Source organism: Drosophila tropicalis, unplaced genomic scaffold (assembly GCF_018151085.1).
Source record: "Drosophila tropicalis isolate 14030-0801.00 unplaced genomic scaffold, ASM1815108v1 contig_694, whole genome shotgun sequence".
Lineage (NCBI taxonomy): Eukaryota > Metazoa > Arthropoda > Insecta > Diptera > Drosophilidae > Drosophila > Drosophila tropicalis.
The window spans coordinates 2,448,897-2,472,417 of NW_027173176.1; the positions used below are offsets into that span (position 1 = coordinate 2,448,897).

The 23,521-nt window shown below is 35.9% G+C and overlaps 1 protein-coding gene and 1 long non-coding RNA gene across 4 annotated transcripts; one reads left to right on the forward strand and one right to left on the reverse strand.

The window, feature by feature from the left end:
- Positions 1–502: 502 nt before the first annotated feature.
- On the reverse strand, positions 503–23,473 carry LOC137578930 (uncharacterized). 3 transcript variants are annotated; one of them, XM_068292550.1, is made up of 8 exons: positions 23,242–23,473; positions 22,436–22,602; positions 14,269–14,366; positions 1,791–1,972; positions 1,593–1,700; positions 1,302–1,466; positions 1,130–1,230; positions 503–1,053 (listed from the first exon to the last, which is right to left on the reverse strand). In XM_068292550.1, exons 4-8 carry the CDS (start codon positions 1,903–1,905, stop codon positions 577–579), a joined length of 966 nt encoding a protein of 321 aa, XP_068148651.1. In that variant the 5' UTR covers positions 1,906–1,972; positions 14,269–14,366; positions 22,436–22,602; positions 23,242–23,473; the 3' UTR covers positions 503–576. The 3 variants fall into 3 exon arrangements, with proteins under 3 accessions (XP_068148651.1, XP_068148649.1, XP_068148650.1); XM_068292548.1 differs by having other exon boundaries at positions 23,201–23,473; XM_068292549.1 differs by lacking the exon at positions 22,436–22,602 and having other exon boundaries at positions 23,201–23,473.
- Positions 12,709–13,185, forward strand: LOC137579428 (uncharacterized). The gene is made up of 2 exons (XR_011032815.1): positions 12,709–12,966; positions 13,032–13,185. It is a non-coding gene; the product is annotated as an uncharacterized lncRNA (long non-coding RNA).
- Positions 23,474–23,521: the final 48 nt, after the last annotated feature.

The following is a 23,521-nucleotide window of genomic DNA, read 5'->3' on the forward strand; positions in this document are numbered from 1 at the left end:
AACTAAAATTAAATTAAATTATAATTGTGGATTTCATTTTGTGGATAATAAGAATAACTGATTTGTGGAACGGAACTGGGCCGTGTGTGTGTGTGTGTGTGTGTGGGTTTAATGGGGTATGAGGACATTTTGAAATACTTTTGAGAGGAAATTCAAATGAAATACTTTATGTTGTCTTTTTTTTTTGTTTTTCTTTTTTGCCCATGGACGGAAACCGTTTCCTTAAACAGAAATCAAATTAGTTATAGCCTGCTATATAGATACATAGATAAGTATATATGTATACTATGTATGTATGTATAGGGCGGCCTTTGTTGGAAGACAAATGAAACAAAAATCAAAGAAAGAAAAAAAAAATGAAAATATTTGAAAAGTACTTGTTGAAATCAAATGTTCGAATGTTGTGTCAATTTGTGTTTTTGTTTTGTTTTGTTTTGTTTTTTTTGTTTGCTACTGTACACAGTCTTTGTAAATGTTGTTTGTTGCTGTTGTTTGTTAATGCTTTTGTCGACACTTATTAACTACTTCTACTGAACAGATTGTACACATTGCATATGCATATACATATGTATGTATCTAAACCTCTGTGCTGTGCGTCTGTATGCGAACCTTTTTCACACTACCATTTCGTCGCATGGGCGGCGGTGAATTACCGGAACCAGAATAGCCCGGATTTTGTATGCCCAACGTTGGATCTGGCCGTGGGCGGGGTTTCTTGAGGCTCGAACGTAATGGTGATCGGGTCACCGAATCAAGTGTCGAACCATTCGAAACACTTGTGACTGTGGTGCTCATGGAGGCCACACTGCCCGCTGTACCCCCGCCGCTTCCGGCACCGTTGCGGATCCCACTATACGGTTTGCCGGAGGCATCCGTCACTGATACGCCATTGCGACTGCGTGGCTCCTTGAAACCGGGATTATTGAAGGTTGTGGCGCTGGCCGGCGATGAGGCATCCAATGCCATGGTCGGATCACCGCCTGGACTGCGTGTAAAGATCACATCGTACAACGCGGCCACAAACAGGGCCACTGACAGCACAATTGCCACAATCTAATACAAGTAATAGAACAAAATGCATTGATTAGGCGAAACGATTCGAAATATTTACACTACCACTCCTGCTTACCTGTATGTAAAAGGATATGCCACGAGTGATTTTGAAACCAAAACGCTCTTGCTCATCAATTTGCAGGGCAAATAACACAGTGGCTATAATGGCCAGCACACCTAAACCAAGCCAAAAGAAATTCATTTTAAATCATTGAACAAGTGCAATAGTGCAATTCATTTTTACTTACCACCTAACAGGGCTAAGAGTAGCTTCACTATCACAAGTGTTGTATAGGGCATAACAACCTTCTCCCTCGATGAGATCATTGCATGTTGAATGACCGAGAGTATGCAAAATATGCCCAGCACAGCTGAGCTGCCAATGGCCAATAGGCCACTGATAAAGACTACATCTGGAAAATAGGGTAAAGTAAGTTAATTTAGATTAACTTAATGCTTTTAAATTCAAAATGAAATCGAAATTGTTTTACTCCCTCTCTCTCTGTCTATTGCAACTACATATGTGTATGTATACTTACTGCTTAATCTAAATTTCGAAACATCATTGCCGCATTTTTCGCGATTATATGTCAATTGCTTGCAAACTTTAAACGGGCTAAAATATCCATGATCAAAATCATAGCCACCTGGGGGAAAAACCAACAAAATAGAGAGTAAAACCATTAAAATTTTTACATATCCTTTTTTAAATTTTATTCATATATGTATGTACTCACCGGATGGACTATCGTAGTAACCCCAAATTGGTATACCAATGGCCACCGAAGCCAAGGCAAAGCAAATGAAACCCAAACAGGTCACCCCAGCAGCATAAAGTGACGATTTAGCCATGTTTTACTGTACAGCATAACGAATAACAATAATGCAGAATTGAGAATGTGTATTGAGATCCAAGAAACTAAAAAGAGATCAATTGAAATATGATTTAAATACATATACATATACATACAAACAATGGGAACATAAATAATGTTTCCTTTTACTCAATTATGTCATCTTAGATATTTATATACTTTAACTGCATTGACTTTGAGCCATAATTCAAATATACAACAACAACAACAAAAGTGATTGTCAAGCCCATTTTCATTGCTAGAGATGAGATGAAAGCTCTTTCTCTGTCTTTGTCTTTCTCTTAGGACGTGCCATTACGATTTTTTTTGCTTCTGTAATCCAATATTTGGCATTGTACTTACATAAGGCGCACCTTCGCCTCTGCGTTCCCTGGCAATGCCCCCTCCCCTTTTAATGCCTGCCTGCCACTTTCCTCATCTCGTTTTCTTTTTCTTTCTTTTTTTTTTTTTACCATAAACGAACAATTAGATCTCATTCATACATAAAGAGCTGCTACTTGTCGTTGACCTTGAAATTGCGCAAAAAAAAAAAAATGATACAGCTTAATCTCTTGGCTCATCATCGACTATGTGCCATACCCTGTAATAAGTCACTGACTTAAGTTCTCAGCCCAGAGGAGTGATCTAGGCTGTGCCTATTTATACCCAAAAAATCGTTCATGGCTACAGGGTATAGAAAAATGCTTACGCAGAAAATTTTTCTTACAAATCATCATCTGTGTGTGTGCGTGTGTGTGCGTTGTGTGTGTGGGTGGGTGGGTGCGCGCGTGTTTGTGTGTGTGTGTGGAATTATGTATGTGTTTGTGCATCCGTAAGATACTTAAATGTTGTCTCAATTGTATGTCAAATATTTGTATTCTGTGTTAAGCCGATTTTCATTTAACATGTAATTAAAAATCGTTTAGTTGCTTCAAGATGAGTTCAAACTATATACATTCAATTTATGTGCAGATATATGTACATATATTTATTGGTATTTTACCAACTCTTTGCTAATTGTTAAGTATTAAAAAATTGCAAGTGCCATTTAGAAACTGAATGACAATGCATGATTTTCATAATATGACAACAATAAGGGGCGTATACTTGATATTCATTTAACTTCGATTTAGTAGGAAAGTGTTAAAACTTACATACATACATATATATTAATTTCACACTTTTTTTTTCTCTGTTTGTGATCTAATTTTTCACTTGCTGATAAAGTTAGGTATGTGGAAATCAATAAACAGCTAACATAAAACTATATACATATACGATATATATGATGACGAGAGTCAAAGACAATGTCTATTACATATCATATTATGGAGAGAAAAAGTTTTGCAAATCTGTAGGATCATTGTAAGGCAATACCTAGATAGAGACTACTTTCATTCTGATCCTTTTAAGGATTCTATGCTACCTTTTTGAAGCCAATTGCGGATTTGGAGGAAAATAATCAATAGGGACTAAAAAGGCTACAGATTTATGGCTTTGGTCGATACGTTATATTCAACTCTTTTAAAAGTAATTTTTATCTTTAAAGAAGACAAGACCACAATATTAAGTAACGAAGAAAATAGATGTTCGTCATTATAACGGATGAGAAAGTACTTTAATGCCTTAAGTGACGGATCCTCTTAAGCTTGATTCTCTTGCTAATAGAGTCGAATTCAAAATTCACTAAGAAAGAACTTGAACAGTAACTTAAACTACAACTCCTTGACCATATCTAGTAACTACTAAGCTATTATAGAGATACTCGTACATGGAGAAATGAACATATCATTTAGACTGCAAGTCATTGCTCTTAATGTCAACTCAACTCACTTGACTTACATTAAGGATCAATCAAAGCCAATCTCCATTTACCCCTGGTGTCTCATTGTGTCTCGTCTATTTGTTATAGTTTTCAAATAATATGATCACTAGTTGAACAGAATATAATACACTTCTTTATCTCTCTGTGACATGCTAATAAACTAAACATTGAAATCTCTTACCCTGGTCTCCTCTATGCCACTCAAGTCAAACTCAATGACAACTGAAAAACTAGAACGAAACTGGAGATGACAAAAGTCGATAGGAAAAACGAAAAAAAAAAAATATAAATAAAAAAGTGGGAGAACGTTAAATGAATCTGAGACTCAGTTGAGTTGAGTAACCAACTCACCAGCTATCCAACCAACCATGTGGATGTGTGTGTGTGTGGGACGGAGTGGGGGGACTACAGAGTGTGGAGTATCCAATTTTGAAGCCGGCTTTTGATCAACTTTCCAGCGGCTGTTTATTGCTCTTAGCGGTAAATAGACAAACCAAACCAAACCAAACCAAAAACCAGGCGGCCACATATTATAACAATAAAGTGAATGCAAAAAGTCACTCACCGACAGAAAGAACAAGCGATGGAGTTGTGGGACGGTGTGGAAATGGAAGGAGGGGTGGGGTGGATGTTTCTATGTATATACATACCTCTTGGTAGGGTCTTAAATTACCCAAACGAATGCTGCTGGTTCTGCTTCTTGACTACGAGTACGACTTATGCTTGCTTGAGTGGAACGTTTTATTCCATTTTTTCTCTTTTTCGCTTTTTTTGGGTTTTATAATAGAATGGAGCAATAGAGTGTTAAAGATTGGGGAGTCAATGTTCTAAAGGAGAGCGAATGAAAAAAAAAATAGGCCTAACAGGTTGTCAAATTTTGTTGGTTATATATTGGAAAAGCTTGGTCTCTTAATATGTCAAAGATTTTCAGATGCCCTGCAACTCCGAATTTGGGTGATTTTTTTCCCCCAGATTGAGATCTTTCAAACTCCTCTCAATTATTATCAGTAAGATCTTAAGATAAATATATAATTCCAGCATCGATAAATACACCTCCCTCTCTTTTTCTCGACAGGCAAAGAAAGAGGGAGGCCTTTCATTTAGCTTCTACAGATTTGGACCCTTCAAATTGTGCAACCTTGACTAGACAAAAAGACATTAATATGAATGTAAGTAATAGATTATAATTTATGGCCTTCGACTTTAAAAGCTGACGCAGACATGCCGCCCAAGTGTGAGGGGGGACAGACTGAGGCGGAGGAATAAACCCACACGATATCTGTCTGTATGCCATACGATTACCCGCTGACAATTACTTTGACTTGGTCAAAAACGTGTTGGCTACTCAATAAACCAACTACAACTTTGTCTAACTTGCCAGCATCTCACTGTCTCTCTGTCTATCTCTATTTCTATATATATTTATCTTTTGACACCAACGCTCGATTTAGCTTTTCTGTGACCGTAAATCATAAAAGAAAAAAAAAAAAGAAGGAGACAAACAACAAAAAAAATGGCATAAATATATGCACATCACCTCTGAATCACGCGCATGGCGGGTAATCAAATTGCTTGGAGCACTACTCTAACACCATTCCTCTTGCCCCACGCCGTGGCATGCCACCAGAGACACAGTGAGAGAGGGAGAGAGTGAGACTAGAGAGACTAGACACGATCGGCAATGTTGGAGATGGAGGTGAAAGAGCGTGGCGTCGAGGTATTATGGCCCAAAAAATTTATGCAAGTTGAAAATCGTGACACAATTGAAAGAAAAGTTCATTCCTTGACTTTGACTTTTGCATGAGGAGAAAGAGCAGTGGCTGGAGATGAGGGAGCAAGAGTATATTCGAGGATTAGGGGGTTAGCCCTAGCATTTGTACTAAATGGGCAAACAAAATGGCAAGCAAATACAAGATATAGATAATAATGATTGAGTATGACTAACATTTTCCACTTAATAGTGCAGAAGATACCTAAAAATGTGGCTAAAAGCAAATTGTGGCATTAAATCTTCGAATTTTTCTATGGAATTTATTTCTAATATATTATTTTATTATCTTAATTCGTATCATATCTAATCATTAGATATAGTTTGTCTTTTCTTCATTCAATGCAAGCCAAACGAGTTAAAGTTTGACCATTTCTGATCAATGAAAGAAATAGTTAAAAGGAAAATTGCAGGAAGAAAATGAAGGAAGGAGAAAAAAACTATAACAATTATGCTTAATTGTTGGGCAAAGACCAAAAACTAACAAGGATGGCACAAAGAGAAAACCATTGCATACATGGAAAATGCAACACATGTTATGTAAATAAGTTTTACTTGAATGTTTTTTTTTTTTTTTTTGGCATGGACGGTCGCCTAGAAATGGTAAATGGGGGTAAAGGGAAACAGCATGTATATGGGATAGACAACAGTTGGTCACAAAAGGTAACCATCCTCTAACCACCTGCAACCTCGATTTCAGTGTATGTGCCTTCTTCATTAATGACAATGTCTAGCATAACATGGGCTTGACACACATACACGTACGTCTCTCTCTCTCTCTCTATTTGAATAGTTTAAGCAGGGTGATAGGGCTTTCACCCTCTCCATCCCCACACATCTCCCCATCGCTATTGTCACTTTCTTACTAGTCTCCCCTGTCAATGCAAGTTGTCCAGTGGCAGTCGTGCCACTGGTTGAGAGGGCGTTGGCAGGTTGATTGTTTGCACAACTTTTCTGCAGCATTGTCATAATGAAAGATAAATACATACAGACAACGTTTGAAGACACACACACACACACATACACTCATATGTATGCATATATGCAAACTATACCACACAGAAACTTTCGGACAGATGCAATGACAGTTAAGAAAAAAAGAAAAAAACAAATATACAAAATAAAAATTTCAAACATTTTTCAAACTACACATCAAACATGAGACATGCCAGACACCCTGTAAAGAAATGGTACCCTATGATCAAGCGTGTTACCTTGATATTATACACTTATCAAGAAACTATGTTAGCTCCTAGTTTCAAGCTCAAAACGTTGGCGCTTTGAAACTTTATCATTGTTATTGAAGGGTATTTGAAATATAGCTTACAAGAATAATCTAAACCCAAAAACTAAGAAAAACTTTCACCCAGAAAAGAAAATTGGAAGAAAAAAAAACTAAAAAGATGAAAAAGAGCAGTGTCAAATGCAACAAAGTAAAAGTTTTTCCAAACCAAACATATATGTGAGAAAAACAACTGGAGAAGAGGAAGGAAAAAGAGAGTAAAAAGAAATGTGGTAACCACAAATCAAACAAGAACAACAATGACAATTATGACGACAGAGCGATGAAATTATGTTCAGACAGCTGAAGAAACTCCCCCCCATACATCTTAAGCTGCTAACCTCCTTCCGTTTGTTGTTGTTGTTATGGAATGACCTATTTCCATTGTGACTCCAAGCTACCTAAGTGAAGTTTCTATCCCATAACAACTTCTGCTTCTTGTAAAGATTAGCATGTGTGTGAAAGATAGATAGATCTTCTGAGTCTGAGTCTGAGACTAGAAGAAACAAAACAAAAAACAGTTTCAGTCTGAGTTTAAGTTGAAGTTGGGTTCTTCATGTCTGAGATTCCATCAAACGGAAGTTGTTGCCATTTCGCTACTTAACGGACAACTTTGTATGTATTTTTCTGTATGTAACTGGCCATTAAAACAAGAATTTTTAAATTTAGATTGGACTTGTGAATTGGTTATTTTATTGTCTGGGAAACTGAGAAGAATTATGTAACGCATTCAAAGAAAGAAGTTGCGTACTTCATTTAGCCTCCTTTTAAACGAAAAAAAAAAAATGATCTGCCATTAAATAAAAACTAATTAAATTAACAATAAGATGCATAATGGGTTTTTATCGAACTTTTCTACCCTTTTTGCGACTTTGTTCTTGCTTTAAATATTAATAAAATAATCTTTGTATGCAAAATCAATATCTATTGCTGATTTATTATAAATAATCGATGAAACTGTGAAACTTTTTTCTCTTGATAATAGCATTCAGTAGTTGTGGTAAAGTAATGTTAAAAGCTTATTAAAAAAGTCGAGTGACATTAGTTTAATCTAACCTAATTAAGCCTTCTTTTGGCTACCCATCAAATGTGGTTAGGTCTCCTTCTTGTCAAGAAATTTGAAGTGAAGTAGCCTTAAGCAAATTGCATTTTCCAGTGTTGCCAACCTACCTAGGAGTATTTCTATTTTGTTTCTTTTTCGAAGGCAACACACTGGGAGAGAAAAGCGCAAAACTCTTGCTACTCCCCCTGCCACAACGCACATACACACACATACATATAAACGATGGAAAAACTATCCTTGCTCCCCACCAAACGACAAGAACAACAACAGCTAACAAAAAAGTTAGTTTTTTCTTTCCTCTTTTTGTTTATTTTTTTTTTGCACTTTACCATGGCAACAAGTGCAGGCAAATGGGCAGAGTGGCAGAGAGGGGGGTGTATTGGGGGGACTTGGGCCAGCACGGGTAGTCAGGCCAAGTAGCATAAACAAAAAACTCGCGTTGCCAACTAAAAATCAAACAATAGGCCAACCACACGATTCTGGTGAAAATCAATAGCATAAAAAAAAAGGTGAGCTAAAAAGGGCCCATTAGAGTTAGAAAGCAAGACAGATAGAGTGCTGGGAGTGCAATAGAGACAAAGAGAGAGAGAGAGAGAGAGAGAGAGCGAGAAAGACTCTTTTTTAAGCCTGTTACCCTCCTTTTCGACTGGCGGCGGCGGCGACACGTTTTGCCATTTGATTCCCAGGCGACCGACAAATTGAAGTAAATTTCCTGTCTGCTTGGACCTGCCTTTAGCATTTTCTTTTTTTCTCTCTCTCTCTCTCTCGTTCCCGCTTTCCATGTGTTGACCCAATTTCCGCGAAAAAAACGACTTTTCATTAGACCAAGTTCTCGGTTCGGTTTTAGCCCTAAAAGATTTTGCTTATTTGATTAAGTGACGACTTTTCTTTCTTTCTCTCTCCCTCTCGCTCTCTTTTTTTTTTAGGCGGGGGGTTTATTGACCGTGGAGCCAGCGGCTGTCGATCCCAAGCGTTTAGGTCACAAAACGTGAAATTACTTTATTTAAAAAGCATTGGAAATGGAACTTAATTGATTTTGTTGTTTGTTGTTGTTCGCTTTAGTTGTTGTTATTAAAGGGGTTTAAAATCGTAAATGCTAAATCAAGTTGATATTAAAGTGAAGTGAGTTAAAGCCCGAAGAGACATGAAGAGAATGACTAAAACCTTGTTTACTAATGAGTTTTAAGCACGACATGTAATATAGACCCAAAGAGAGACGATTCAAAAGGCTAAAGGACAATATTGAAAATGTTAAGGTTGAGGATGAGAATTGTGGACGAGCTCAGGCAACCGACCAGGTCATAAAGGGAACGGTCAAACAAAAAACAGGGCTAAAAATAGTTTTGCATTTATTTTGAGAAGTTGACCAAAAACATGAAATAGAAATTCCATAAATTTTCCCCCCTTAATCCTGCAACTCTTTAGAGCGATTCGTTGTCAAATTTCATCACGCAAAATAAAATTCTGCTGTGGTTTTTATTGCTTTCTTTACCATTCTATAACCTGACCAATACTTTGGCTAAATATTCAAAATAAATAATCAATAGACAGATAGAATTAGAACTACAACTTGTACGACTTAGTAACTTGTTATTTTGAATATACCCTTTAGATATATCCTTCTACTGAATGTAGGGTTACATTCATAACGCCAAGTGTTAAAATTGTTACAGTTTCCTATTATGTGACTCTTCACACATATTAACCCAGTTTTATGTTGTCCATTGTTGTTGAGAGAGAACACCCAAGGTGTTGCCTCTCCCCATTAGTTTTTTTCTCCCCTTCACCCTTTTAAAATTATAATGATGATGATGATGATGATTATGATTATGATGGCCCCCTCTGTAGTCTATTCATTTAATTTGCTTGTGCTAATTTTTGCGCTTGATACGCCAAAAGTCATACAAAGAGTCAAGAGATTCCTCTTGGGTTCGATTCAATAAAGTCATTAGCTTAAGTAGCCTCCACAAGCCTCCCTGTCCCTCTCCCCCTCTATCTAAATAACAACACTTTGTGGGGGGATTGTGGGTGAGGCAGAGAAAGGGGAGAGTGGACAGAAACGTTACGAGACTAGAGCGATTCACTGGCTTGGCAAATAAGTAAGTAGAAAGTGCAACGAGGCGACTGCTGCGACTGCAGCCGCTTCTGTTGCTCCATGATGAGACTTGGACTAGACTCCATGTAGAAGAGCCAACAGAACGTGTCGAGAAGCGGCTTTCAACTCATAATTTTGCGTGCTGTATATATTTAACGCCCCAAGCGTCTAAACTAACTCAAAAAACCTGGCTAAAGATAGAGGATGGCTAAATGGAAATGACGATGGGGCTACCGTTAGGTTAGCAAGACAATTTATGGCATAGTGATAAATGTAGAACGCATATTTTGGTCAAAAGATAATTGGTTGTTGGTTAAATAATTTGAACTTGATACAAGCTAAATGAAACTTGTTTATGTCGTTTTATAGATGCCAATTTTAGATACAAACACGAAAGATTCCAAAGACATTGCACAATCGTGTAAAACGGGCCAAATGCGATTTGGCAACTGGGTATAGCCAGCTTCATATTCAGTTCTGGACAATTGATATAACAAAGTTTTCGACCACCTGCACCTTAAGCAATAAACGGAAGTACCTTTAGTTTACCTTCAACGTGCTTTTAATCATCAATTAGCTGACAAACCACTTGCCCATTTCAAAATCGAGTCTGTGTTGTGTGTGTGTTTTGGCCGGCAGTGCATAAAATGAACGCGTGATCTATCGACTGCATCGAAGGAATGCCAAATTGGCGCAGTGTGAGTAGAGTATCATATTGCCCTCTACTGTGTGTTTACTGTGTGTTGTGTGTGAAATGGCAAATATCTAGCACTTAATCAGCTGACACAGCACAACACTCACACACACACACACACACACACACACTCGAAAAGAGCAAAAAGAGATGTGTAGATAGATAGCTAGGAAGCCAGACGACAATTATGAGAAAAAAAAGAAAAGAAAAAACCGAACGGATTGAGATTGATATTGACATTGCAAGTGGAAGAGGAGTAGCAGAAGGAGGGGGAGAGAGCAAGGTAAACTGACTCCGACATGACAACGAAATGGCCATTGCCATTGCCTTTGCCAATATGAATAATGTTTAGATAAACTTAATAGATATGAAATGCGTTGGGAACTGAGCGAATGGGAAATATTTCTTTTCTTTAGTTTCATCTTTGTTTTTTTTTTCTTTACATAAATAAATAAATGAACTCTGTGAAATGCAAATGTAAAAATAAAACCAAAAATAAACAAATAATACCAATAGAAAACGATAATTACACTTCAATGGTTTTTAAACCGAAAAAGGGTTTCTCTTATATTTTCATTAGTTTTTAACTATTTTGCTCTGATTCTTATTAAAAGTTGTTAAAAGCTATTCCTTGAGTTGCATCCGGTATTATCACAATTAAATGCCAATATAATGCCTGATCATGAAATAGATATTTAACTTGCTTTTAAGGCACAAGCAACGGAAGTTAAGCAATGAAATTATATTCATGATGTAAAAATAATTGCCTAATGATATTTAAGTGCTTTACCAGATTCAAGATTATTAAAAAGAAAGCAAACAAACTAAAGGGCGAGGTGTGTTTAATAAGTAATAAAAAACCAGACCTAAAAATGACTAAATATACATAGTTAAAGACGACTTCCTAAGCCTAGTCTAAATCGTAGAAAACAGAGTCAAGTTTAGAATAAGTTCTTTTAGTCTTAGCCTTCAGTCGACTTCAGAATTAAGCTTAATCTTTAGACTTAGTTTTTATTTTCTTTAAATATGTTTGACTTACTTATAGATCAAAGCAAAAGAAATAAATTTGGGAGCTTCGAGCCGTAGAATACATTAACTAACTTACCTTTGCTTATAAGCCAAAAAGACTCTAAGAAACTTATTTAAAAAAACGCCTTAAACGATGTTTGTACATGTTTTTAAAAGTTTTGTCCTTTTTTCAACTACTTTAAGTAGTCAGTACCTCAATAAATCGTTGAGATCTTGAGAGCTATAAGATTAGGTATTTCTCAAATGATTTTGAAACGATTTTTTACATTTTTTGTTAATGTGAAACAAATATAACAACTCTCGCTATATACATGATTGTCTTTAAAAGCAATTTTCCAAAAAATAATGTCAAGTTTTCACTGAATGTCATCGTGAAATTTTCATATGAACTATTTATAATTTTCCACAAAACAATGAAAACTAACATAATGATGATGATGTTGATGATGATACTGTTGATGATGACAATAACGAGGGGATGATAATCATGCATATTTATTACGACATTCATCAACTTCTTCAGACAATGTCTGACAAGTTTCTTCTTATGAAAATTCGCTATGTCATATGCAGATATAACCGGTGTTGTGGGATACCAACAAACACAACAGCAACACAATACAACAACAGACCACAATCATAATAAATAAAATTATCATTATGAAAGACAATTTTTTGAAATAGTTGGTTTCCAAGTTGCGAGGTTTTTGGTAAACAAGTTTTCATTGTCTGTGGCAAAGGTTAGCGCTATGCCGCAAGAACTTCAAATGATTTGAACTGAACTTCTCGATATGTGGACTGACTCTGTGTGTGTGTGTGTCTTATTGGCTGATAAGTTGTGTGTCAAGAATTTTGCTTCATTAAACGCGGGTGAGGTTGTTGAGGTGAGCTGAGTCACATGTTGTCATCATAATTTGTTTTCTTTTTTTCTGGACACTGCCCTTTTTTGTTTTTGCACCCCCCCTTCCTTTCCCCACCCTTATTTATGGCACTTGATTAGCTCGTAGAGAATAAAATCAATTGTTAAGTTGGCTGTTGAAAATTCTTTCGTAATGTTACTAAAAATTTAAAAAAAAAAACAACACCAAACCCAATTCTTTTGACAATTTGTTTTTTGGTTCCCTTTTTTTGCGCAAAGATGTTCTCCTGGCTTTCCTATATACTAAATCCTTTTCGATTTATTCAGCCTCAACAAGAGGGCAACATGAAGAAGACTAAAAGGACCACGACCAAAAAGAAGAACAATTCGAAAACAACTAAACAATCGTTAAATTTAGCGAGTCCCATTGTAGATGATGGCAAAGTAAGTATGAAGTGAAAGGATTATTAAATGAATGCTAATGCTAACTAATTTTCTCTTTCCCAAAGATCTAAGGACAAAAGATAAAACTAAATTATAATAATTGGCTAAAGAATTAAACTAAAATCTTAACAACAATTTCAAACTATTGAATCAAATGGAATTCCTGTGACCATTTTTGGATCTTACATAGTAAAACTAAATTTATTAACATAAAGTAAACTCTAAAAGGGTTTTTTTTTTATTAAATAGTTTACGGCCAAGGGGATACATATTACTTTTGATCTGTAGATCAGGTTAGATAATAATTCAAGATTAATTGAGAGACTTTTTTATTTCTTTAAGTAAAGTGTCTTGAACCCGGTACAAAAGTAATTGAATATGTATATATAATTTTCAGTCGATGTCTCATTTCGTTCAGTTATTGAACCGAACCGGTTATTGCTATTGTGTCTCCCCATACTCACACACACACACACACACTCACACACACACACACACACACATATGCAAACACTTTTCATCTTCGTTTTTGGCATATTTTAATTTAATTTATAACCCTTTTTATTATAATTTTTATTTTGTGTCTTTTCGTTATGCCCCTTTATCTTTTGTTGTATACACTGCGTATACATAATTTAATTATGCCGAAAGGCAAGACCAAGCACTAGTTGTTGTTGTTGCTGGCAAACATAAAAATGCGTAAAAATTGCCCCTTATCCACTCTATCTATCCCGTTTCGTTCTTCCCACCTCTTTTGCCCCTCTCTCTCTCTCTGTTTTACTCTGCGCTTGAGAGGCGCGGTTCAGGTTAACAACCTTGACCGCCAATGGGAATTTTATTCGCTTTGTCAATTAGAAATGCGATGCCAAAAGAATGAACACACAGAAGAAAACAAACCGAAAAAGGGCCAAAATTTTACGCTCTGTTTGTGTGTGTGTATGTGTGTATGTTGACTTGGTCAAAAGCAAAAAGCCTTAGCAATTCATTAAGCTTAGGGCCAAGTAGAAAAAGGGTTTCAAACAGACTGAAGACAGAGAACGAGCTTCTTTTCCAATAGATATTTCCTAAAGTAGATTTCTTTTGATATTTATTTTCTGTCATTCATGTTACATAATTAAAACGCAAAAGAAGTCAAATTACTTCCAAATACCTAACAATAAAAACGATTTCTGTTTTGTCATTTTTGTTTAGAGTAAAAGGCGACTCTTTTATTTTTTTGTTAGAAAACTTTTTCACTTATTCTCTGCACTTTGTGTTGAAAGTGAGTTGGGTAAAGTTGGTTGGCAATTTTTTTCAACTTACCTTAAATAAAAAAGCGATCTGGAAATGGCTTTCAATCAGTGTAAAACCTTTTCGATCTTCTATAATCCATGTTCCATGTTTGAAACGCTTTTGTAGAGCTAAAACGAAATGAAAAGACGGAGAAAATGTTCAAGAAAAGTTTGAAGAAATTACATTTTCCCTGCAAGTGATGTGAAAATTTTCTCATGACTCTTGGCATTATGATGTTGCACACATTTCCTTTTAATTAAAAGATAAACTCACGTTACAACTCCTTATCTTTGCTGTAATATCGTGCCTTGAATTGCAAAAGTAAAATGAGTAGCTAGCTAGCAGTAAGTTAACTATGAAATTACTTGACAATTACCCTAGAGACCTCACACACACACACACACGCACACACAGATACACTTACGCTTACGCCACCTACAACAGTCAACAGTCAAGAGTGAAACAAAAAATTTCAAAATAAACATTTAACAATTTGTATGCAAGTTACGAAGCAATGACTAGACAAATGGGGCGCTAAAGGGGGGCGGGATAGGAGGAAAAGGAGAAATGTCATAAAATTGGAAATTGCGTGAATCACGTTGAGACAATGAAGGGGTGGGCATAACGGATGGACAAACGAATTTCGGGGCAATGAAAGTAAACGAAAATGTAAATCGTAATGTCTCCTCTCCCTTGAATGCTTTCTAATTTCATTCCTTTCATTTTAGTATACTAATTAATTATATAATTGTTCCTTAACAGATTAATTTACTTTAAGCGTAAAGTTCATGTTCTTTTAACTCTTTCGAAACCCATATAAATATTATTTCATGATCCAAAACCTTTTCAATCTATCGAACCAGTGGAGAGTTCTAAGAATTTCAACTAAAGACAGAAAGACACTATTTTTAGATGAGTCATAAGACTAGAAAGTTGTCTTAAATTATAAACAAAATACTTTCCTTGCCTTACATATAAGTAAAGTTTGCATTCATAGATAACATTTAGTAGAATGTTTTCTCAGTTTCAAATAAAGATGGATTGCTTACTTAAGTTTCGCTGAAAGTCATTAAACTGCCAAGATTATTGCAGAGATTGAAATATTTTAAAATGTCGGGAGTAAATTTGCAAAGGTTTTAAATATAATTTATTATCACAATATGCGAGAATCAACGGGAAAATCTTGATACATTTTGAGAATTATTTTTGGCCAAACTCATTGGTTTTCACAAGCATTTCAAAGCAAAAACCAAATAAAACATAAAAAGCAATTTGATGATTTCAATGTTTAGAATGGAATTCGGAACAGCTTTTTGCGGTTCGCTCTTCATTATGCATAATGTGTTTAGAATGGATGTCAATTCCCATGACCTCGCCCAAATTGAAGAGTGTGGAGACGAGAGAGGGGAAGTGCCACTATAGTAATTGAACCTCAGTTACGAAATCGAAGCCATCAATTAATGACCCAAAAATTTGTTTAGTCTAATCAAATTTAATAAAGAAAAAGAGAAGAAAAATATGTTTCTAAAGAAATCTTAGAGAAAACTCGGCCAACAATCTGCAGGGGGCTGCTCTCTCTCTCTCTCTCTCTCTATCAACTTTGATTTCAACTTCATTTCAAAATAAATTTCGTTTTCAATGCACCAAAATTATATATACAATTCTATATAAGAAGAGAAACCGGTTTCAACAGTTACCTTTACACACACACAAACGCACGCCACAAAACGCACTATCCCATCCATATGACCGGTAAGGTATTTTTATCTACCAAAAAAAAAGCCGAAAAAAAAGTAGGTGACGTTAAGCACCGTTAGCCAGCCCTCCATCAACTAACTGGTTATGGTGTTTTTTGTTGTTGTATGGACAAAATGAAATTTGTTTGCTGGCAGCGCATTCAAAGAATTTTTTGGTTTGTTTGGCTTGTTACCACGCCTCCATTTGGCTTTTTACCTTTTTCTGTTTTCTGATATCTGTTTTATTATACCATACACCCATAGGGTGAAATGGTATATTAAAGTCGCCAAAATGTATGTAACAGGCAGAAGGAAGCTTCTCCGACCCTATAAAGTATATATATTCTTGATCAGGATCAACAGCCGAGTCGATCTAGCCATGTCCGTCTGTCCGTCCGTCCGTCCGTCCGTCCGTCCGTCCGTCCGTCCGTCCGTCCGTCCGTCCGTCCGTCCGTCCGTCTGTATGAACACGCAGATCTCGGAGACCATAAGAGCTAGAGCCACCAAATTTGGTATGTATACTCGTGTAGTATGCACATGTTCAGCATTAATTGGAATTTCGGACACGCCCCCTTACGCCCCCAGGAATCACATAAAACTGTTTTTCTTAAAAAGTATGACAGCTAGAGACATCAAATTTAGTTTGTATACCCGATTAGTTAGTGCGCAGAAATTAACTGTTCAAACTTTTTGCCACGCCCCCTTACGCCCCCAGGAATCACACAAAACTGTTTTTCTTAAAAAGTATAATAGCTAGAGACATCAAATTTGGTTTATATGCTCGGTTAGTTAGCGCGCAGAAACTAATTGTTTAAACTTTTTGCCACGCCCTCTTCCGCCCCCGGAATTTACATAAAAGTGATTTCCTTAAAAACTATGATAGCTACCGACATCAAATTTAGTATGTAGACTAGCTTAATAGACGCGCAGATATTGGCTATTTAAACATTTTGCCACGCCCACTTCCGCCCCCGTAAATTAAACAAAACTGATTTTATCAAAAACTAACAAAGCTAAAGTCACCAAATTTAGTATGTATACTGGCATAGTATGCGCGGAGAATTTAGATATTTTCACATTTTGCCACGCCCACTTCCGCCTACATAATTAAGAAAAAACCGATTTCCTCCTGTAGTTTTTTGACTATCGCATTCAAATTCGGCACAATTAATTAACAATTAATCTTGTCTATTTCTACCAAACTATCAAATTTTATTGAAATCGGACTAGAAACATGTAAAATATGCGTATGAACGTATTTTACTACGCGGTCCACAAGGCCAGAATCGGACGTTGGCTAGTAGCGGCGCTAGAGTGCTCGTGTGTTTGTAGAGTGAGCGAGATAGCACATAGTATAAGACATGTAAAAACAATTTAATAGACATACATTTGGTCTTCGAAATTTGAAATATTTGTTTCACCAGGTGTATGGTATACCCAAGTCGACGAGTCGACTTACTTGCTTCATTTTTTTTTACATTATGTGGGCAGATCAGTGAGAATGAGAGAGAGACTGAGAGAGCCGACGAAGGCCACAATAACAAAAACAAAAACACTAAAGCTTTGGTTGAGTGGCCAATATAACATCAAGCCAGACATCGGCTGGCGACTACGTCACACATGCGTGGTCAGCTTTCTGTGGGATGGCAGTTGGCACCAAGAAGAAGAAGACGAAGTAGACACCGCTCCTCGCCAAGCTCTTCAATGCATGCAACAGGCGGCACAGTGACTCACAGACATTCCTAGACTGCAATATATCCAAAATACAGAAGGAGATTGAGAGTTCATCTTCTTTATAGATCGTTAAAAAAGTTTGATTTCCCATCAGAATTCTCAAAAGACTAAAAAGGACTATACGTATGTACATATATATCTGCTCAGCTCATTTCTCTACAGAGAAACTTGTTTAAAATTAAGAAATTTCATACGATGATATTAAAAATATAAAGAAATTTTAAGGATTTTCAAGTTCACCTTGCTCCTGTCGTTGTTTTGTATACCCTTTCATGTTACGATGTAAGAAACAACTAAATATGGATTGATGATTTTGACCCACTGTGCACTACTCTCAACCACTGCGATTGAGTGTTGTCAGTTTTGGTTCTTTTCTTCTGTTTTTGTATGTAAGCCGCCTTCATGGTCATTCTCGAGCTGCAGCTCGACTGCAACTTGTTCTATGCAAATTTTTTGCGCATTCTCTCTCCCCCTCCCCTTAGTCCCTCCACCCCCTTATTAGCTCACTCACTCTCTTACGAATGGTCATTTTTGCTGCTGCTGCTGCGTGTAATTAAGTGCCGTCATGTAATTGAGTTTTAAGTCGCCCTTTCTGCCCGAGAGAGAGGCCTACTACATACAATACATAAAGTTAGACCATTTGGTTTCTTTCTTTTTGTTGGGTTTTTTTCTGTTTCGCTGCTGCATTTTAATTGAAATTTATGCAACTAGTTAAGTGCCACATAGTAGTAGCTGCTGCACTCTCCAGATAACACACAGCGGACAAGTTGGGACGATGGTTGGGGGATGGCATGATGGTTGGATGGTTGTGGTTCAGCGATTCTTTTGTCAATTTGTATTGCATTTGGTTGCCTGTTGTTTTGATTTGATTACATACATGAGAATCCGTTTTTGTTCTCTTCAGAGAGAGATGGGGAGAGAAAGAGAGAGTGAGTGAGTGGGAAATAGGTAGAATTATGTTAACATTGCATTGATCTGAAATTGAAACCACCTAATGGAATTGCAGAACAGGAAATGAGTTGCATATTTAACGGAAGCATTTAGCTCCAAAAATTAAAAAGAAAAACTTAGGCGAGGATTCTATTTTTAATCAACAATTAACAAAAGAAATTTCACTTTGATTGACAAACATATTTTGGTTAATTTTCCTTGATCCTTATGCTGACTTTCATTAGAGTTTCTCGTCTCCTGGACTTTTGAGTAGATATTTCATGTTGAAGGCACTCAAGTTTCATTGAAGATGATATTTGGATCATGCACTTGGAAATTATGACCCTGGCACGCGCTCGCATCTTTGTTGACAGATTTTCGTTTCGTTTTTTCTCTCTCTCTGGTTTTTCTTTTCATTTCTTGGATTATGGATGGGCACGTCTGAGTGTCTTATCGTTTAAATTACTTAACATTTTCAGACGAGGTGTTTTTCTTATTTCATTTTTTTCTGGTTTGCTCTTTTCTCTCTATGTTTGTGGTATGGTCAAAATATGCAAATGCTTTTGGCCAAAGTCGTTGAACTGGTTTAATAGCTAGTCAAAGACAGCAATAGAGAAACAGAGAACATAAAAAGAGTAAACGAGACAGAGAAAATGTTTAAATGAATAGTCAAGTATGAGAAATTTTTTTTATTTTTTTTTTGATTATAAATAAAAGGTGAGAAAGACTGATTGAAAAATCACTTCTTTAGGCAATCGATTTATACTGAACTTGATATTTTCTATCAAATATCATAAGAGAAAAGTATTCAAATACCTTTTACTTTTAAAGACTAAAGACTTTTAAGACTAAAGCTCTCAAAATGTATTTTTCCTCTTCGTACCATATGAGATCATCCATGAGAGTCTAGCCAGATTATTGATTTCATTCCTTCGCTTGTAAACTGCCCAAGAAGAAGGCAATCAATTAGTCCTAAGCGAATATTGTTTCCTTTATCAAGTTCTTCTTTCAGATCGCATGGCAACAAATAATACACGGTTAAAGGTCATTTCCCAAAAAAAATTAACAACTAAATACTACAATTAAATAGAATTATTTGTCAGTCGTAATGTTTGTTTATCAGTGCGTTGCCTTGTCTAGAGGTTGGGGAATCAATTTCAACTCTTATTAACTAATGAATTCTGGGAATCTTCTTCTTCTTCTTTTCATTCTCATTTTTTACGAGATTCTGTTCCACACCTTGCAAAAACAACAAAAACAAAAACCCTGACATCATGTGTATGTGCACATAAGAAGGGTCGGGAGAGGGGGGATAATTTGGAATGGGCGTTCCATGTTTTTATCTTCCTGCCATGTCTAGGAAGTTGACCAAGCGTCAAGCAAGATATATATATACATATATATATTTAAGTATAGTAAACAGTGGGAATACCCCTCTCCCCACCTGTATTCTCCTTCCTGCTTGATGAACTCAGGGTTTTTTTTTACGATGACAGTCAGACACGCAAGGGAATTCACCTACACAATGTCATATGTGTGTAAATGGGTGAGGGGGGAAAAGTGGGGCGACTGCTAAAAATTGACCTAAAATTTAATTACCCAACTAACCTTTTGTTCCTACATTTTTCGGAGCGGTCAAAATGACCTAACACAAACCTCGCAAAACGATGACCTAAATAGGGATATAAAATGAGGACATCAGAGGAATGGGATTTGCAGGATTAGATTATGAGAAAGGTTGAAAATTGTTCAACTTCGAATTGAAAACTAGTAAAATGCGAATTATTCCCTTTAATATGCCCCCAAAAAAATGCAGTAAACAGTTCAAGATTTCGCATTTACATATATCCAAATGGCAATGAATATCTTTGCATTACATTTGGTTCGCTCGAATGCTTAATTTTAATTTTAACTTTTGGCAGCATAAACAGATCCCAGTTTTTCTTAGTTTTGTAAAATCATTAGTTTTTGAAAGGTTTTAATTTAAATGACTTATTGTTTTTCACATAATAGCACATGGTCCAAATACTTAAGGACTCAACGATAATTCTTGGCAAAGCCTTGGCAAGACTACAACTTATTCCGACCCTCGATTAATTATCACTAAACCCAAACTATTTTGTTATCAGAGCAAAAAACTTGCATAAAACTTAAGCTGACATGTGCAATATTTGCCTTGGACCAAAAAAACAAAAACCCATAACAAAAAAAAAAAAAACGAAATGTTCGTGCCAAATGAAAAATCGAATTTGTTAAAAAATTGTTATATGTATGTACATATGTATATTTATGTACTTAAAACCAAATGGGTCAAATAAATTTGCGATATGGGCATATCCTCATGCCATTGTTTTTTTTTTTTTTCTGCTGTTGTTGATTATTTTTTTGGGACATTTGTTAATTAAGTTTGAAGCGATTTTCAACCGAGACCAAGAGAGAGAGAAACATTGAAAATTATTTGCAAAAACTTTGCATATTTAAATCGAAACGAAACACACACACACACTGCTGCATTGCCGTGACTGCAAGCAATTTAAAATGTTTCACTTGCAGCAGTCGTCGTGTTGTGTTAGAGTTGTTTCTTTTGTTGTTGTTGTTGTTGTTTGTACTTCTTCCTAGTCAACGACAGAAACGGTTAAACTATGCACAACTTTAGCAGGTAACACACACACACACACACAGGGCCATTATTAAGCAGAACTGTAATGAGTCTCTGGCTGAAGCTCCCTCTTTCTCTCCCTCCCACTAACCCGTTCAACTGATAAGACGTCCAAATGAGTTATATGCATAGCATGTGAAAAACGATTTGGCCTCAAATCAAGCAACTTGGCCAAGTCAAAAAAGTGAAAAAACAACAACAACAACAACATATGCATATATGTATGTATGTATGTACATGTATGTCTTTAGATCTTTCGTCAATATAGAGTAATAGATTCTATATTGTCCATATAGGGTTTATGTTTTTTTTTTTTTTTTTTTAGAAAATGTTACAATAAACAAATAAAATATTGAATAAAATTCTAAGATTACAATTCTTAGCCAACTTTATACATAGATGTTCATATATGTATGTATATATGCATATTTGGGTGATAAATCCTCATAATAAAATAATTGGTCTAAACAATGACGAAATATATTCCCATATTAATGAGATAAAATTTGCCCCCAGAAACTGACTAATGAAATTAATATGAATATCTTTACAGAAATAAGCCGGATCAAACCCAAAAAATCGTTAAATTTGTTAAAATTTATATATATGTACATATGTATGGACAACTAACGATTGCGTTTCCCTTAGTCACCTGATAGATGCACCTTACTGGACAAAAATCAACTATTAATTTGACAACTTAAAAAATAGAAAGATAATTCTAAACACATTTAGTTTCCCAAAAACTGTCCTGAATTGCATAAAAATCTGCTCATATTTCAAATCGATATCCTTACATCCCGATGTGGAAATAGAACTTGCATTAGTCAGAACAAGTCCATATACAATTTATATTGATCATCAGGGATCACAATGATTTAAAGCCTACAATGTATAATCTTTGTTTTATAAGCAATAAATATTCAAATTAGTCAGATTTAATTCATCATTAGGAACTTTGAAAAGATAACAAATTTCATTTGGATAATAATAGAATATAATACACATATTTAACAAACTGAGTCATATCAAATGAAAGATGCCAATTGTTTTTCTTTTAAATATCAATTTATTGATCGGCTCAGATATGAGATTAATTGTAGTTAAAGAGAGTACAACAGATAAAATGCCAACTAACCTGTACAAGTTATTTTTTTTTTCTGTTTTTGTTGTTGTTGTCTTTTTTTGTTGTGGTTTTTTTGTCTCAGTTGTTTTTGCGGCTAACCTGTTGCTGCCTAAGCCAACGTCGCCGCCGCAGTTGACGCCAACGCAACAAGAACTTTGACTTCTACTTGAAAGCTTCAACTGGCATTTTTTTGCATGTGCAAAAAGTAAGAAAATAACAACAACAAAAAAAGTAGTAATAATAATAATAATACATATATACATGAATATATGTACATTCATATGTATATCGAAAAAGATCGGGAGAACGAGAATATGATAGAGAGAGAGAGAGAGAGAGAGAGAGAGAAAGAGAATCGGTAAACGTACACACACACACACACACACACACAGTTAGCAAGAGCCAGGCTCTGTTTGTGTTGGTTTTTCTCTCTGTCTACCTCTCTCTCGCTCGCTCGCTCGCACTAACACAAACGCGCGCTGTGCGGTGGGGACAGGTAAGCGCAAAACACGTCGCGCAAGTAAGTCCAAGTTGCAGAAGAAGCAGAAGTGGCCAAAGCAGAATTTAACGAACAAAAAGAAGAAGAAGAAGAAACAGAATCTGCGACTGCGGCAGAGGCAGCAATAATGAATGATCGCCGCTTTAACTTCGCCTCCTGCGCAACTTTTGCCTTTTATGCATATGCATAAATAAATACAAATGTGTGTACATGTATGCATATGCATATATTTATGTTTTTTTTTTTTATGCTTCAATTCGCTATGCTAAAATGCACACCTTTCTCGATTCCAATATATGTGTATGTAGATATTTATTACCCGATGATAATTCACATATTTATTTTCAATTTTCGCGCACACCCAAAATACACAAAAAAACACTAACACACACACACACTCGACACTGGCTCAGAGTTTAACGGAATTCACCCGGTAAACCGTAATTTGAATTTCTTTTCGACAAATTCTCCGATCTGGCCAACACGAGGAAAAAAAATTGAAGTGCGCGCACGACGTTCTGGTCGGATACTTAATGCGTTACTTTACAAAAAAAAAATACAAAACGAAGCTTTCATCGCAGTGATGACGTATTGGCTTG